Source organism: Antrostomus carolinensis, unplaced genomic scaffold (genome assembly GCF_000700745.2).
Source record: "Antrostomus carolinensis isolate BGI_N321 unplaced genomic scaffold, ASM70074v2 scaffold16092, whole genome shotgun sequence".
NCBI classification, from domain to species: Eukaryota; Metazoa; Chordata; class Aves; order Caprimulgiformes; family Caprimulgidae; genus Antrostomus; species Antrostomus carolinensis.
In genome coordinates this window covers 61,077-75,662 of record NW_010297712.1, presented here as the reverse complement: position 1 = coordinate 75,662, position 14,586 = coordinate 61,077, and the positions used below count along the sequence as shown (strand labels likewise).

Sequence of the window (14,586 nt, the reverse complement as noted above, 5' to 3'; positions counted from 1 at the left end):
ACACCAGGCTGCCTTCTTTGGTCAGGAGGCAGCCAGGGCTGCTCCTGGGCAGGAGGTGCCCCCCAAGCCAGGCGATACAGCAGCCCTGCAGACTCCCAGAGCCCAGACCTGGCTCAGGAACTGCTGCCTGATGGCAGGGCGACACCTCGCTCCCCAAAACCAGCACAGCCCTGGGCTGGTGAGGAAACCAGGTCTCAGCCTGAGGCATCTGCCCCTGCTTCTTCCTCCCTACTCCCAGCTCGGGGCAGCGGCAGGCCGCGGGATTTCCCGTGCGACTTCGGGAGGAGGGCTGCCGGTGGCCGTAGGTGAGGGAGGCCATCAGGCTGGCGCGGTGCTGCAGCTGGATCTGGTTGGTGCTGGGGCTGAGGGACATGCCCCGCGCGTGGGAGGACATGCCCTGCCCGCCCACGGAGGCCCCTTGCAGGAGGTTGTTGCTGACCATGTCGCCGGGCTCCTGCACTTGGATGGTGACCTGCTGAGGCTGCGACTGCTGCTGCAGGCCCAGGCACGTCAGCCCCATGGCTGGAGGAGGGGAACAGTTACCGGACTGCGGGAAGATTGTGTTGTGGGATGGCATCCCTTGGAACTGGGACTGGGAGGCGGCACCTACAAGGAACAAAGACCCTCAGCACCCATGGCAGCCTGTGATGAGGCTGGGAGCAACATCTGCCCCACATGGGAGCTGCTGCTCTTCTGGGGCATACTGGGAGTCCCAGTACACGTCTGTGGGGGATGAGGAGCGCTACTCCTGACTGCTCCATCACGCCGTGCCAGCGTGCAAAGGTCACAGCTAGAGCCCCTTGCACAGAAAGAGAAACAAAGCTGAGCTGACAGTGATTTGCATAAACCCCAGAATATCAGCCCTTCCTCCCCACCCCCGGGAGCGATAAGTAAGGATCTTATGACAAGAAACCCAACAGCACATTCCAGCTGGCGGCTCCTCGCGAGCTCTCGATAACACCAGCCCTTGCTGCCAGATGGAGAATCTTTTACATCATCAGCAAACCACACGAGGACCGGGGTGCAGGGGGGAACCGAAGCCCCCGGCACCCCCATGCACTGGTTTCCCCCCAGAGGTTTGACAGGACCATGGGTGACCAGCCCAGAGGAGCGCAGAGGGCTCGGTCGGCGCTTACCGTGGGGCTGGAGCACGCTGCTGCTCACGGGAGGTGGGCTGCTGTTTGGTTGTCTGAAGAGATGGTTATTAGGGTGGTTCGGGGGCGGGCTGGATGGCTGAATCCGTAACCTATGCAGGGAAACAAGCGCCTTTTCATCATGCCTGCTCCTCATTAAGATGCCTTTTCAGCTGCGGGAGCTGGTGCCAAATGCTGCTCTTCTCTTGTTGTACATAAACACCACGAAGCCCTGGTTTTTGATCCTAAGCTCTTTACAGCTTGGCCTCTCTTCTGAGAGCCACCAAACTTGCCCAGGTCACGCAGGTAGTGAGCATAACCCGGTGGCTACAACAGAAACCTGGGGACAGGGACAGGGCAGGCTCGCCTCCTGACTCTGTGGCCAGTGAGAAACCTTCCTTTCTCCTTTCCCCTAATTCAGCCTGCCTCATCTGCAAGTCAGGGTCCTGAAGCCAAGGACGGTCACCCAACCAAAAGCCCACAGAGGTGTGAGACATCCAGCAGCAGCTCTGAGTAGGAAGCATGAACAAAACGGGCCGCTGAAGGTGAGGCACTTTCAGAAGGCAGAAGTGTCAGTCATTTGTTTAAAGCAGGTTTGTGCCTTTGAATCCTGCTTCTCTGCTTCCGAAAGTCCTTCAGACAGAACCCAGCTAAAAGGATCAGGCACACTCACCGGGGAGCTGACTATGCCAGTCTAACTCCATACACTTCCAGCTCGGGCCCTGGACTGTTCTAAGCACGTTAGCTCACCCCTGGGCTTGAGTCAGTGTAAAACCCACTCCCCAGAGCTTTGCTAAAGCCATTTCTTTACCTCTGAAGCTGGTGAGTGAGCAGAGCTGGCTGGTTTTCACATGGAGCTTGCAAGGGTGGAGATGGCTGGGGTGGCCGGATACAGTCCTGAACCAGGCACCAGAAGAAAACAACAAGTGTTTGCAATCAGTAATGTCTCAACTTGTACACTTAGAAAACACTGAGTGGGGAAGCAGGACACTTCCAGATTCACCAGTCAGTCCCTGAGCACAGCTCTGGCTGCAGCAGCTGTGCAAACATCAGCGCTGAATCCCTGCAGGCTGGCTTCTCCTCACAGCGAGCCCAGCAACCCGCCCTCCTCAATCCCACGGGGACCTGCTCAGTAGCTCTGTCTGCAGCGGTGCAGGAAAACACAAGCTAAGGCTTCAGAAGGTCTGGCTCAGGCTCCAGTACCTGAATCTGCTGATGAAGAATCTGATGGTGCTGCTCCTGCTGGTACAACATGTGCTGCTGCTGCGTCTTCTCCAGCGTCCTCTCGTCCATGTGCCCACCATACATCTTCTGAAGCTGCTCGCACTCCTGGAACGAAGCCAACGCGCCCTCCAAGTGACCTTTTTGCGCGCAGCACGCTCGCTGTGCAAAAAGGCAGCCTCTCTGCAGCCTACCCATCTGGAAAAGCCAGCAAAGAAAGGCTAATCCATTTAATTTGACAGAATCAGGTGCGTAATAACATGGGCAGCTCGAGCCTGAGACAACACAAAGGAAAGGGGCACGTGTGACACCAGGCTGGTAGCACTGAGTTCCCTTAAAACAAGCACAAAGCTCTAGTAATGGGGACGTCCAGGTGAAGAGAGCATCGCTCATTTCCACCACGTTGCAAGGTGAAAGTCCTGTCCTGGGGCCAAACCCCACTCAGGCCATTGATAAGACGCGCGCTGGCTGCATCAGGAGCAGCACACAACACACTCCAAACTCTGGGGGTAGGAGCTGCCCTTTTCCCAGGACACCCTGGAACAGCCCCAAAACTTTGCTGTCCCAGGAAACGTGGGATGGCAGCAGCCACAGCCTGACAGTGCTGGTGGGACCAGCAAGGGCAGGCAGAACAGCCCACGGGTGGGCACAGCACACGGTTTGCTCCCCAGAAAAAGTGGGGTGGAAGCCTCCAAGGGTCCCAGCCATCAGGTGAACAGCACATACATGTAGAGGACACTCAGCAGGGCTGCTGCAGATGTTGAGGGGGAACAGCCACCCAGCTGGAAAGCCACCACTGCCTGTCCTTAGCTATTAGTGGCAAAGACTTCACCTTCTGCTTCCTGCAGCAGCAAGGTTGAGGCAATAAAAAGCCCTTGCAGAGGCTCTTTGAGGACCCCCATCCCTCTCTTTTACCTGCTGAAGCTGTTTGATGCTGCTGTTATTGCCCATCTTCTCCAGGTGGGCTTTGAAAGCCTGGATGCTGGCAGCACCATCAGAGAAGCGCCGAACCGGGGAGAAGCGTTCGGTGGGGAGATGCAGAGTATTGGAGTCCTTGTAAATAGAACTGAACACACGGGGAAGTGGGTCAGTGATGCCAGCGAAAAAACAAACTCCAGGACAAAGACATTTCACTTACACCAGCTCTGCCAAGTTCTACCTGCCCACTCACCCAGAATAAAGCACGTTTTAGATCAAGGAATAAAGTGCCATCATCACCACGAACAGGAAACAGGATTACCAAGCAACCTGGGTGCCTGGGCAGATAAATGTGTTTTAAGGTTGGAGACGACTCAGCCACAAACCAGGTTCTAGATGGGCAGCAACTCATTGTCCATCCACACAGACACACCTATCCCTCAGATGGAGAAGGTGTACAGGAACCATTCAGCATCCTAAAAATCTGATTCACCTCTTCAGTAGCCACTTCCTGAGCCTTCCAGCTCCCCAGGGCCCCTGACTACACCTGGTGCCTGTGGAAAACAAGAGGGGCACACGGAGAACAGAGCCTGATGTGTTCTGCCACCTCCAAGGAGGAAGAGGGGCTGGCATCCATCCTTAGAGATGTACTGAGTTAAAAAAAAAGAGGGCAGGGACACAACCCTGCACAGTAAGGGAAATCTTTCTAACGCATTAACTAAGCTGTCCCTTCACATGCAGAGCCTCCCAGTTGCCTGGACGCTGGGCACTGGGCATTCAGAATGGATCCAGTTGAAAAGCAGACATAGCCAGTATCGAGGCAACTGTGCCCAAGGCACTGCAAACACTTTCCCTTCACAACGAGGTTTCCTCTTCACCATCAGAGGGAGCCAGATTTTTTTCAGGAGCTGTTTTCTCCCAAAGTTGGGGCTCCCCATTATGAAAGTGAAGCGCTAAGCTCCTGCCCTGCAGTGAGGTGCAACCTGTGGTACCATCAGCCGAGCTAACCCTCCACGCAGACATCACAACGCGCCTCACAGCAAACAGACTCTGGTTTCTCTGCCTGCCCTCATGCTTTCTGTGCAAATGCAATCTGTAAACCCCAGCAACCCATACCCAGTGGTACAGGCTCCGAGAGCAGCCTTTGTCTGTGAGGAGGTCACGGAGATGTGGTCTCACAGCACCGCTGACACTGTCACTAAACCCAACGAGCCCACCTGGCTGCACGCTGGCGAGGTCCTGAACCACGTCACTGCCGGCAAGTTACTGCCGTGGCTACTGTGAATATGGCTCTTTACTGAAGCCTGTTCCACAAAGGGAAGTGGTTTCTCCTGGAGAGGGTCACCCTCCTCAGGAGGTGGCTGAAGCTGGGCCATTTCCAGCACGCTGGGTTCCGTTCCTGTCGCTTGCTCTGCCTTAGCAGGACATACTTCAGTTTCTATAGATTACACATAACTCTCTTCCAAGGACAGAGTTGCGCCCCTGCCTTTTCCATCCTATCCGTTCTCCTGACCCATTAGATCTCCTGGTGTATTGACAGAAAGCAGAAGTTACAGATAAAATTGTGCTGAGGTTCCAAACCCATGTGGCCAAGGCAGAACGATTATGCTGCCTTGTACGATTGTTGTGCTTCAATTCTGCTTTCAGTCATCATGACCAAAACCAGGTGCTACGTAAGAAGATGGCTTTAAAAATGTCAAGTGCTAAAATGAAACCCATCTGCCATTCAATAACTGATGTATATTTATGTGATGACTCAGGAGTGATAATGGTTTCTGTGCTATATGTCTCGGACACAACGTGGGGCAGGGGCAGTCTGTCAGGCTGTGGTCAGATGAAGTTTCTGTGATTTCACAGGTAGGACATGAAGCAGGCTCACAGCCTCTTACGAAACCGAGGGTGGAATGAGCAGGTAGCACCCTGCTCGTGATGCAGCAAAACAGCCTCAGGACTCCGAAGCCAAGAGGCAGAGGTGACACCAATGTATTTACAGGGTTAAGTGTGTTTTAAATCTTGTGAAAAATCAATTCCTGCAGTGCGTGAGTGACCCAGCTTACCTGTGGTGACTGGAAGCAATCCTTACAGCTGGACACAGCACATTCTGGTTGTTTTGCAAGCTGCACTCCTCTTCCTATCAAGCTTTTCTGTGACCCTAGAAATCTTTCCCCTCCTGCTCCTCCCACCCAACCCCCCCAAGCACCCCTGTGAGGGAGTAACTTCAGGGTACAGAGGTGCTTATCTTGGTTTTTCCGGAGTTCCAGCGTGGCACTAGCCCTGTCTGGGTCTGCTCAGAGTTCACCTGTCTCTGCTGATTACATCAGTGCTCAGCTCAGCAGGTATCTGGCTACAATAAAAAGCGCTTTGTCAAGCTTGCCAGCGTGCGCCGAGCGCCGACCCAGCCTGGCAGGCGACTGCTTTCTCAAGAGCCCAGACCAAGAGGCAGCAAACTCTGCACCTCACAGCTGGTTTGTTTGCACCCTCGGCGCTGAGAGGTTTGGAGCACAGGTTTTAAGCTCCCTCTGTGGCATTAGCGTCTCCGGTTTACTGCTGCGCCAAGGGCTCCGTGCCAAATTAACACCTCTCTCCATCAGGAGAGCCCCACCCACACGTTTTCAGTGTGTCGAGATCCAATCTCCATCAGTTCCCTCCTTCCCAGACATTGTGATTTTCTTCCCACCCCAGCTTCCTTTCCCCACATCGTTCCCATCAGGGGTTCAGATCAGAAGTGAAATGACTCTTGAGGAGCTTTGCAAAGAGACTTTACAGTCAAAACACACAACTCTGGTGCAGAACAGTGAGGTTTTTCAGCTCTGGTGGAGCTGACTCTTGCTGCAGTCTTTTGCCTGCATCTGCCTCCAAAAATGTTCTGTGGAAAATCTGCTATCTGCTGCTAGTTTGACACCTACCATTACAACAGAGAAAAGCTTTCCTCTGAAAGGAGCAGCTTACTCCCAACCCTTGTGTGACAGCAGCCAGTCTGGCAAATCATCTCCAGCCACAAAAACAGGATGGAGGGGAAGAGCCAGCCGACTCCTGCCCCTGCATTGCCTGTACCTGCAGGCGCAGAGCTCGGAGCAGCACGGAGCTCCGGTGTCCCCAAGGCAGTCAGACACCCTCTAGCTCTGTGGGTCTGCTCTTTGTACTTGTTCCTCTCCTCCTCCTCCTCACCCCTCCCTGCCAAGCGAGATGTCCTCAGTGCTCCATTCCAGACGACATCTGAGCAGGTTTCCTGGCGCAAAGCTGCCCGAACGGCCGGTGTCGTTACTCACCGGTGCTGATCGGGTACCAGGTGTGGAGCCCAAGCCCGGGGTCGGAAGGACTGCTGTCCTAGCTGCCTCTGCAAGTCTGGAGGGATTTCAGCTGTAGGGTTGGTCATTGCCAGAGTGTGCCTTTTTGACCTATTTGCCAAGTATCTGCAACAAGCAGGAGCACATTTTATAAGAGACTGACGGGAGTACTCCAAAAACAGGGAGCGTTAGATAATCCAGAGGAAACGGGAAGGAAGAATGCTCGCTGCAGTGCTCAGAACCAACGGGGGAGAAGCACACCATGGACATGCTGCCCATGCCTGTCACATCACCAGGTCTTCAGCGCTTAGGGGACAAGTGTCATTTCAGCTGCTCATGTGCTACTGGCAGTCTCAGAAGGAAAGAGCAGCCATTTGCTCTTCCCAGCAGGAAAGCCATGTTTCAGCTCCAGGGGAATGCTGGTATATCCCTCTGGGAATACCCAGGTGACCACCTGCCTTCAAGGTGGATTCACACCGCTGCAGCAGGTCTGCTTCCCCTCTAAGGCCCCACTGAGCCAGGGGAAGTCTGCTGCCTGCACTGAGCCAAGAGACAAGTCACGGATAACCCTAGCGAGAGCTGGCCAGAGAACGGGTGCAGGGCAGGGCTGTGCCCTTGAAGGACTGGCCTTTGCACTTCAGAGCTACCCTGGGATGCCCTGGCTCTAGCCCTGACCAGTCAGCAGCTTGTCACAGCAGGGGAAGGGTGGCCCACCAAGGTTATACGGGTGGGTAGAGCCTCCAGCTGCCTGAGGAAGGATCTGGGCTGAGGAAGGGCTGGTGGCCAGCCCGGTCCTCGTGCGCCATCTAGTCCCTGCTCCCTCTCTGGGACTGGGACATCGCCCAGCGACCACAGGGCAAAACCAGCAAGGGAATGGGAGCAGAGAGAGGGTCCCTTCCTCCAGAGCCAGAGCCACCAAGGCGATGGGCTGGGGTAACTCTGACACCAGAGCTCACACTGAAGCACCCTCTGCGCTGGAACCAAGGGATGGGGGTTCTTTTGCCAACCCACAAAAGACACTGGAAGTGTGCAGGGCAAAACTAGGAGCCTCTGCTTCAGCAAGGGTGTGACAAAGGGCCACACAGCTCTGAGGGACGCTGCCCTGAACTGCTAGTTGCTGCTGCAGCAGCTGGGGGCACGGGGCCAGAAGAGATAACAAATGAGCCCCTACCCAGGATGCCCCGGCCTGTGACGAGCACAGGGACTGGCTCTGTACCCACTCAAGGCCAGGTGGGATGAGTGCCCACTTCTGAACTCCACTATTTCCACTCTCGTGAGCCAGCTGTGGTAACTGTGACAAAGATCACTTGGCCAGCAACACCAGGGCCACCAACAGGGAATTCTCCCCTTCCCTCTTTTCCCCTGCGAGGCTCCCTGCAACTCCAACTGTTGCAGCAGAGAAGGGCAGTGAGCACGACATCGTTGCCTTCCCCAAACCCAGCCTCTCTTTGCCAGCCACTGCAGCCACTTAAGCAGAAGACAGCAAGTTAACAGAATGAAGAGTGCTTAGCACGGTGGTAACTTGCCAAAGTCTGTGCCATTAGCTGTTTAAGAATCATTTGATGCAGACAGGGAAAGTTTCCCAAAGAGCTTTACAGTTGTGGTTTGCTAAGATCATTTTATTTCAGACCTCCAGGGAACAATCCAATCATGAGCTATAACAGCATTTCAGGAGGAAGAAAGTTTCCCAAAGCTCAAAGGAGATGTGACTGTTTCCTGGAGCAGAGCAAAGACTACGCTCTGCTTTCAAGGTCAGATGAAGGAGGGCAAAAACTGTTCAGTGGTGGCTGCACACAGAGTGTTCAGAGCAGTGTTCTGAGAAGCTAAATATTTGCATCTGTCCCTGATGTTAATACTATTTACCCTTCTCCTCTGATGACTACTGACGTGTTGCAACAGAAGAGGGTGGAGAGCAAGTCAACGCACAACCTGGTCAGGGCTTTTTCTGGGCCATTTGTACCTTTTTTTCTGGTACAAAAGGACTAAGGGCAGCGAGGTGACGCATGGGTCTGAGGAGACTTGCCTTTCCCTGGGATCTGAACATTTCAGTGGCTTCCAACCCATAAAATACTGTCTGGGGGTTTCAGAATGTTTCCAGCTGAGCTAATGCTTTGACTTAAAAGACTCAGCTGAAATCCGGGGGTTTAGAATGGGAGGGGTGACAACCTGCCCAGGTAAGATTACATGGACATATAGGATGGGGAACAAAGGCATCTGGAGCAGCCCTGCAGAGAAGGACTTGGGGGTGCTGGTGGATGAGAAGCTGGACACGAGCTGCCAACACACACTCACAACAGCACAGAGGACAATAACCGTGTCCTGGGCTGCACCCAGAGCAGCGTGGGCAGCAGGTGGAGGGAGGGGATTCTGCCCCTCTGCTCCGCTCTCCTGAAACCCCACCTGCAGTGCTGTGTCCAGCTCTGAAGTCCTCAGCACAGGGAAGATGTGGACCTGCTGAAGCAGGTCCAGAGGAGGCCACAAAAATGACCAGAGGGATAGAACAGCTCTGCTGTGAGGACAGGGTGAGAGAGCTGGGGGTGTTCAGCCTGGAGAAGAGAAGGCTCCAGGGAGACCTTCTTGCAGCCTTTCAATACTTGAAGGGGACCTATAAGAAACATAGGGACAAACTTTTTAGCAGGGCCCATAGCAATAGGACAAGGGGTGATGGTTTTAAACTAGAAGAAGGGAGATTTAGACTAGATAGAAGGAAGAAATTTTTTACAATAAGGGTGGTGAGACACTGGCACAGGTTGCCCAGAGAGGTGGTAAAAGCCCCATCCCTGGAAACACTCAAGGTCAGGTTGGATGGGGCTCTGAGCAACCTGATTAAGTGAAGATGTCCCTGCTCACTGCAGGGGGTTGGACTGGATGGCCTTGAAAGGTCCCTTCCAACCTCAACCATTCCATGATTCTGTGATAAGATGTCCATTCAACCTCTTGCCAAGAGCCCGATTTATCTGATTCACACAGTCAGACAGACTGTCTCCCATCTGAGGTGCTGCCAGGTGACATTATGGGCCCTAAATTACAACTGGGGCAGGTCATGAGCAGGAACCTTCCCAGGATGGTGGCTCAGTGGCTGAACAGCAGCTCGTGAAGCTGGAAAATACTGTGAGAGTGAGCACAAAGATGAGAAGAACCAGAGTACAAGGCTATGCAGAAAACCCAAGATGTGCTCTGTGTCAACTCTAAGGAAGAGCTGGAAGTGAGGTTCTTTCACATCTACCAGCTTTGACTTGCTTCTAAGCTCACGTAGGCAAACGGAGTCTCTGCACACTCTGCACAGTCTGCCACTGCACACACCCACTGTTCAAATCCCCCCCCTTGCTCTGGAGCTGGCAGAGGCTCTGGAGCGCTGGGAGAAGGCTCTGGAGCTGGCAGAGGCTCTGGAGTACGACCTCCATCCGCCCCAGCGTTTCTCTGCCTGCAACCAACCCCCAATTTGAATCCTTCTCCCAAGCACAGCCCCTGAGGAAACGCTTCCTTACTTGAGGTGTTGGCCTGTACAAAACTGGGGGGAATCCAGAAAACTTTTCAAGTTTGAGGTAAGAAGCAGGAGCACTCCGTAACCACACCCACACATGTAGTGCACCAGCGGGTTAGCAGAGAAGAAACTATGCAAAAGCCTCTGAGAAAATGTTAGCAGGGATTTGGTTAGTGTTTTCATGGATTGAGAAAGTACAAGCACATTCTGTCCACTTCCTAGAATGTGTTTGGAGCAGGCAAGGAGATCAGAAATTTCCAGCCTGATATCTAATAATCCTTTCCTTATTGGAGCAGACTATTTTTAAGGCCTACTGCTAAAATTAGAAGCTAGAGGTACCCACATTTCCAGCAAGCTCACTTTGTTTAAGGCATCAGAGTTGGATGTTTACTGCATGTCTTGATACAAAAGCTGCATCGACACCCAAGGCCACAGATGAGATCTTCCTACCTCCATCGCTCAGCAGGGAGGGGTGAATCACTCAGCACTCATTTTGCAGGTTAGTGTGGATTGCATGCTGGTGCACACTAAGCAAAGGAATTTAGCGGTTTCAGAGTTTCTGGAGAACCTACTGCTCAATTAGCAAACCATTGCAGGGGGAATCCAGCTTTGTAAGCTCTAGCAGTGTCAGAGGAGTCATTGCCTGCAGTAATCAACGCCCACAAGAACAAGAGAAATGTTGAGCCTTCGCTGTAATCAACATTGTTGCCTGTGATGAGGTTGCTCTGTTTTAGTTCAGCTGTGGAACATCACAGGGTGAGTCTCTTGGAGGTAGGAAGGGCAAATGTTAAGGGACTGGGAGTTACCTCTGCACAGCTTCCTGATCCGGCTCCCCATCGGAGCTCTCCTCATCCACAGGGGTGACAGCCGGGACAGCCTGCAGGGAGAAGAGAAGCCATGGGCTCCAGAAAGCAGCTGTACAGCAGACTCCTGACCTTCCTGAACAAGCTTTCACAAGGGTACATGTCAGCATCTGGTGAGCAGCACCAAGGACACTTGGCCGAAAACCCCTTCCAACACTTCCTCCCCAATCAAAAGTGCCTGTACAGAACTGCTGCTTCTTTTTGTGCTACCAGAAAAAATGACAGAGATGCACCAATGAAGAAAGAACGTGAGTTAATGCCCAGGGTGGGTATTTTCATTTTCTCTATTAGATCAGCACAGGAGAAGAAAAACAGCCTTAAAACAGTTCACAAACACCATGTCAATTCCAGAGAGGAACATCATCCCAGCTGCTATAGCTACAGGAGAGCACAGCAACTCCCCCAGGAGCAGACAGAGCACCCTGCTGCTCCAGAGCCAGCGGGCACATGCCCTGCAGTGCTTCCAGAGTGCTACAGACTGGGCCTGCCACTGCCTGCGAGGGCCTGGCAGCAGTCACCTCTGCCCACGGGAGAAGATATCTGTCAGGGCACCACCACCAGTTCTCTTCCTTCCCCTTGCTACTTACTGGGGTCATAGTGACGAGCGGAGATGGACCTCGAGGACGCTTCAGCAGCTGCTGTGCGTGTAACTGGATGTTGGCTCCGCCGTCCGACGCCCTCCGCCCCAGAGGGCCCATGCCATTCAGCAGCTGCAGGGTGGGGGGCTGCAGCAGGGACTGCTCCTGGGAAGCACAGACACTGCAGTTATCAACCCCATCCCGGATCCTTCCGGTACCTGAGCCCCAAGGTCACAGACCCAGACACTGGCACGAGGGAGGACAAGCCTTCTGGGCTTCTGGAGAGATGAAGGAACATCCCCAACATCTCAGAGCTGAGGTGGGGCAGTGTCAGTGGGAAAGCAGTGTTTAACTCCCCCCTTCCCCACGCTCTGCTTTAGCTGCCGGGCAGGCTGCGACCTGCAGCTCCAAAGCCAGGCAGTGCACTCCTATTTCTCCCCAGCCCATTAATTAATTTCATACTGCAGTGTTCCTTCATTCTTCAGTTTTGCAAGTAACCAACTAGAATCACACCTAAAGAGACAGTAAGCCTGTACACCTTGAAGCTTACAGAGCCCAAGGAACTGTCACACAGAGAGAGCAAGCTGAGCAAACACACACCCAGAGGCTGGTGGGGCACAGGCTGCAGCAGGTAACACGCATGTTGGTCAGTACCTTGTACTCCAGCTGACCCGTGGGCTGCAGGTTCTGTCTCGGCAGCACATTGTGCATGAAGTTCACATTCGGGGTCACCTGCAGGAACGGAGCCTGAGGAGTGACACGGGGGAAGCCAGGCAGGAGCTTCTGCAGATCTTCCATCACTTCCGTCCTGTGCAAATCACATTTACAGGGAGGTGCATCAGCAATGATGTGAGGAGAACCACCCATGGGCCCAGTGCACTCAGCTTTCCTTCACAAAAAGGCTTCTAATTGCTCTGGAAAATGGTCACAGAGAGTAGCCAAGCTGCTCTTTGGTTTCCATTTGTCCCTTTTTCCTTTCCAAGCCGAGATTGGCCAGAACCAGCTCTTTGCATTAACCTCAATTTATCGCAAAGACTTCGCCTAGGACATGACAGCAGTGCAGCTCAGGTGAGAAACTGGCTGGCACACCAGTAAACACCACCACAGCTTACACAGAGCTCATTAGCAAGGAGGCAAGCATCTCATCCTCATCCTCAGCTGAAATACCAAGATGTGCAATGGGACTAGGATGTTTAAATGAACACTTCTGCTAAAGAGACACCTTGAACTTCTTTCTCCATCCAGCAAAAGTCAAGTTTGCAGAAATAATTCCAAGCCAGGAGCAGGAAACCAAAGGTTTGATACCTGTTATGATACAGATACATGCACTCATCACCACCTGGTCTGGCCAGAGTGAAGCCGAGACCTGGGACCGAGGGGCACGCTGTGAAGTGTAACTTGCCAGCCCAGAAACTGGAGACCATTGCCAGTCCAAAAGTATCAACTCTTATGTACCACAGAGCCCAGAAGTGCCCTTAAGGCATTAGCCTCTCATCTGCCAATGTAGCACAGGAATAAATCTGTGACATCTCAGAAGGACCAAAATCATGTGCTAGGAGTAAATCTGCAGCTCCCTTAATCCTCCATGGGGGAGTGAGGAGTCCAGTACTAACCGTGGGTCAGCTACTCCAACGGTGTGCCTTCTCATCGAGAGGTAACGGACCAGAGCTTCAGGTGATGGCTCTTCCCCTTCATCGCTGTCCAAGTTCATTGTTCCGTCAGTCTGGGCAGGCAAAACATTGGAGACGTTGAAATACAATGTGAGGATCAAGCAAAAGGCTTCAGTGTGAGCCCAGGAAGAGAACTCGCAGGGGCCAGCAAGGGCTGTACCTCACCTCCACTATCTGGTTTTCAGGGTTGATGAGCTGGACTTGTGGCACATTGATGCTCATGGTATTGCCTGTCTGTTCTGTCTGCTGAGCAGAGAGATCAACATCAGAAGACATGAAGCTCACCCCTCTTACAGTCCCTTTACCAACACTGCTGGATTAACACCAGTGCACAGAGCTAAGCACTGGGGAACAGGGAGGGTACCCTGGAGCCAGTGAAGATCTGGTTATTCTTAATTCTCAAGGAGTTGCCTTGTTTCTCCTCCTCCCCCTCCCCTCTTTTGCTCAGGCAGGGGCAGCATCTCATCTGCTTCCCTTATGAACTGGCCTCTCAAAGCAAATATTCATTTCTTGGACAGCAGCACAGACTGAGGAAGAAGCATCGCACAGCAGTCGTGGTCTGTAAACTCCAGCTCCCAACCAGCATCTCTCACGTTGCCTTCTCCTCTGTCACTAAGCTAACACAAACTTTGTCTGAAGGGCATTCGCTAGACCCAGAGCCAGTGAACAAACTGTTCCTAACCTCAGGATTACTGCACCCTAAATACACATGAAGTTCTCAGACAAGGAATGTTTTGACACTCCTGTCAGGATGAGGACACCCACAAGCAAGTCTGAGCTTAGCAGGTAAGGGAGTAGCTGGCCTTCCAGGGCTGGAAGAACAATGCACGAGCAGGATCTACCTGGATGTTGGCAGAGGTGGGGAAGGTCATGGTCCGTGGTACGCTTGGGGATGGGGCGATGCGCAGACTCTTGTGTCTCTTCAGCCGGTCGCAGAGCAGGCTGTAGATTGCACTGTAGTGATCATAAGCATCGGCTCTTAGTGACTGGAGGAGGAAAAGGAAACAGTGGTCACTTCTTTTTGTCAGGCAATAAAATACACTCCATATGGTCCTGAGGTTGCTCAGTTACTGGAGGTGATAAGCAACAAACAGGGACACGATCTCCAACAGGGACAGGCAGGACACGACCGTCAGCTCTGGTCTCTTACCTGAACTGTGCGCTCCTTGTCCAGCCCCATGTCTGCCATTGCCAGCAACACGTCCTCGTTCAGCGGCTCCATCTGCCTCTCCGTCTTCAGGTGCTGACACTCTGCTATCAGCTGTAGGAGCACAGACACAGACATCAGCACTGACATTCCCAGAGGCACACCCGTGAGTCACAGCGCTCTGAAGAACCAATGCACCAGGCCCTGGCTGCAAAGCTGGCACACCAGTGCCAAATCTAGTGCCTGAGGCTCTCAGCGCCAAGGGGAAAGATACAAAAATACTTG

The 14,586-nt window shown here is 53.2% G+C and overlaps 1 protein-coding gene across 1 annotated transcript in view; it reads right to left on the bottom strand.

Annotated features, from left to right (window-relative positions):
• Positions 1-232: 232 nt before the first annotated feature.
• The window catches only part of LOC104520525 (serine/threonine-protein kinase SIK3), a gene marked incomplete at its 3' end in the record, with an annotated part of 32,082 nt that continues 17,728 nt past the window's right edge, over positions 233-14,586 (bottom strand). Inside the window, exons 7-19 of the mRNA XM_010162239.1 lie at positions 14,305-14,415; positions 13,997-14,140; positions 13,320-13,397; positions 13,098-13,207; positions 12,139-12,292; positions 11,494-11,649; positions 10,850-10,920; positions 6,542-6,685; positions 3,270-3,420; positions 2,337-2,462; positions 1,945-2,030; positions 1,137-1,246; positions 233-606 (exon numbers count right to left, since the gene is read on the bottom strand). Of these exons, the coding sequence (XP_010160541.1) occupies positions 233-606; positions 1,137-1,246; positions 1,945-2,030; positions 2,337-2,462; positions 3,270-3,420; positions 6,542-6,685; positions 10,850-10,920; positions 11,494-11,649; positions 12,139-12,292; positions 13,098-13,207; positions 13,320-13,397; positions 13,997-14,140; positions 14,305-14,415 (1,815 nt within the window). The remainder of the gene's footprint in view (positions 607-1,136; positions 1,247-1,944; positions 2,031-2,336; positions 2,463-3,269; positions 3,421-6,541; positions 6,686-10,849; positions 10,921-11,493; positions 11,650-12,138; positions 12,293-13,097; positions 13,208-13,319; positions 13,398-13,996; positions 14,141-14,304; positions 14,416-14,586) is intronic.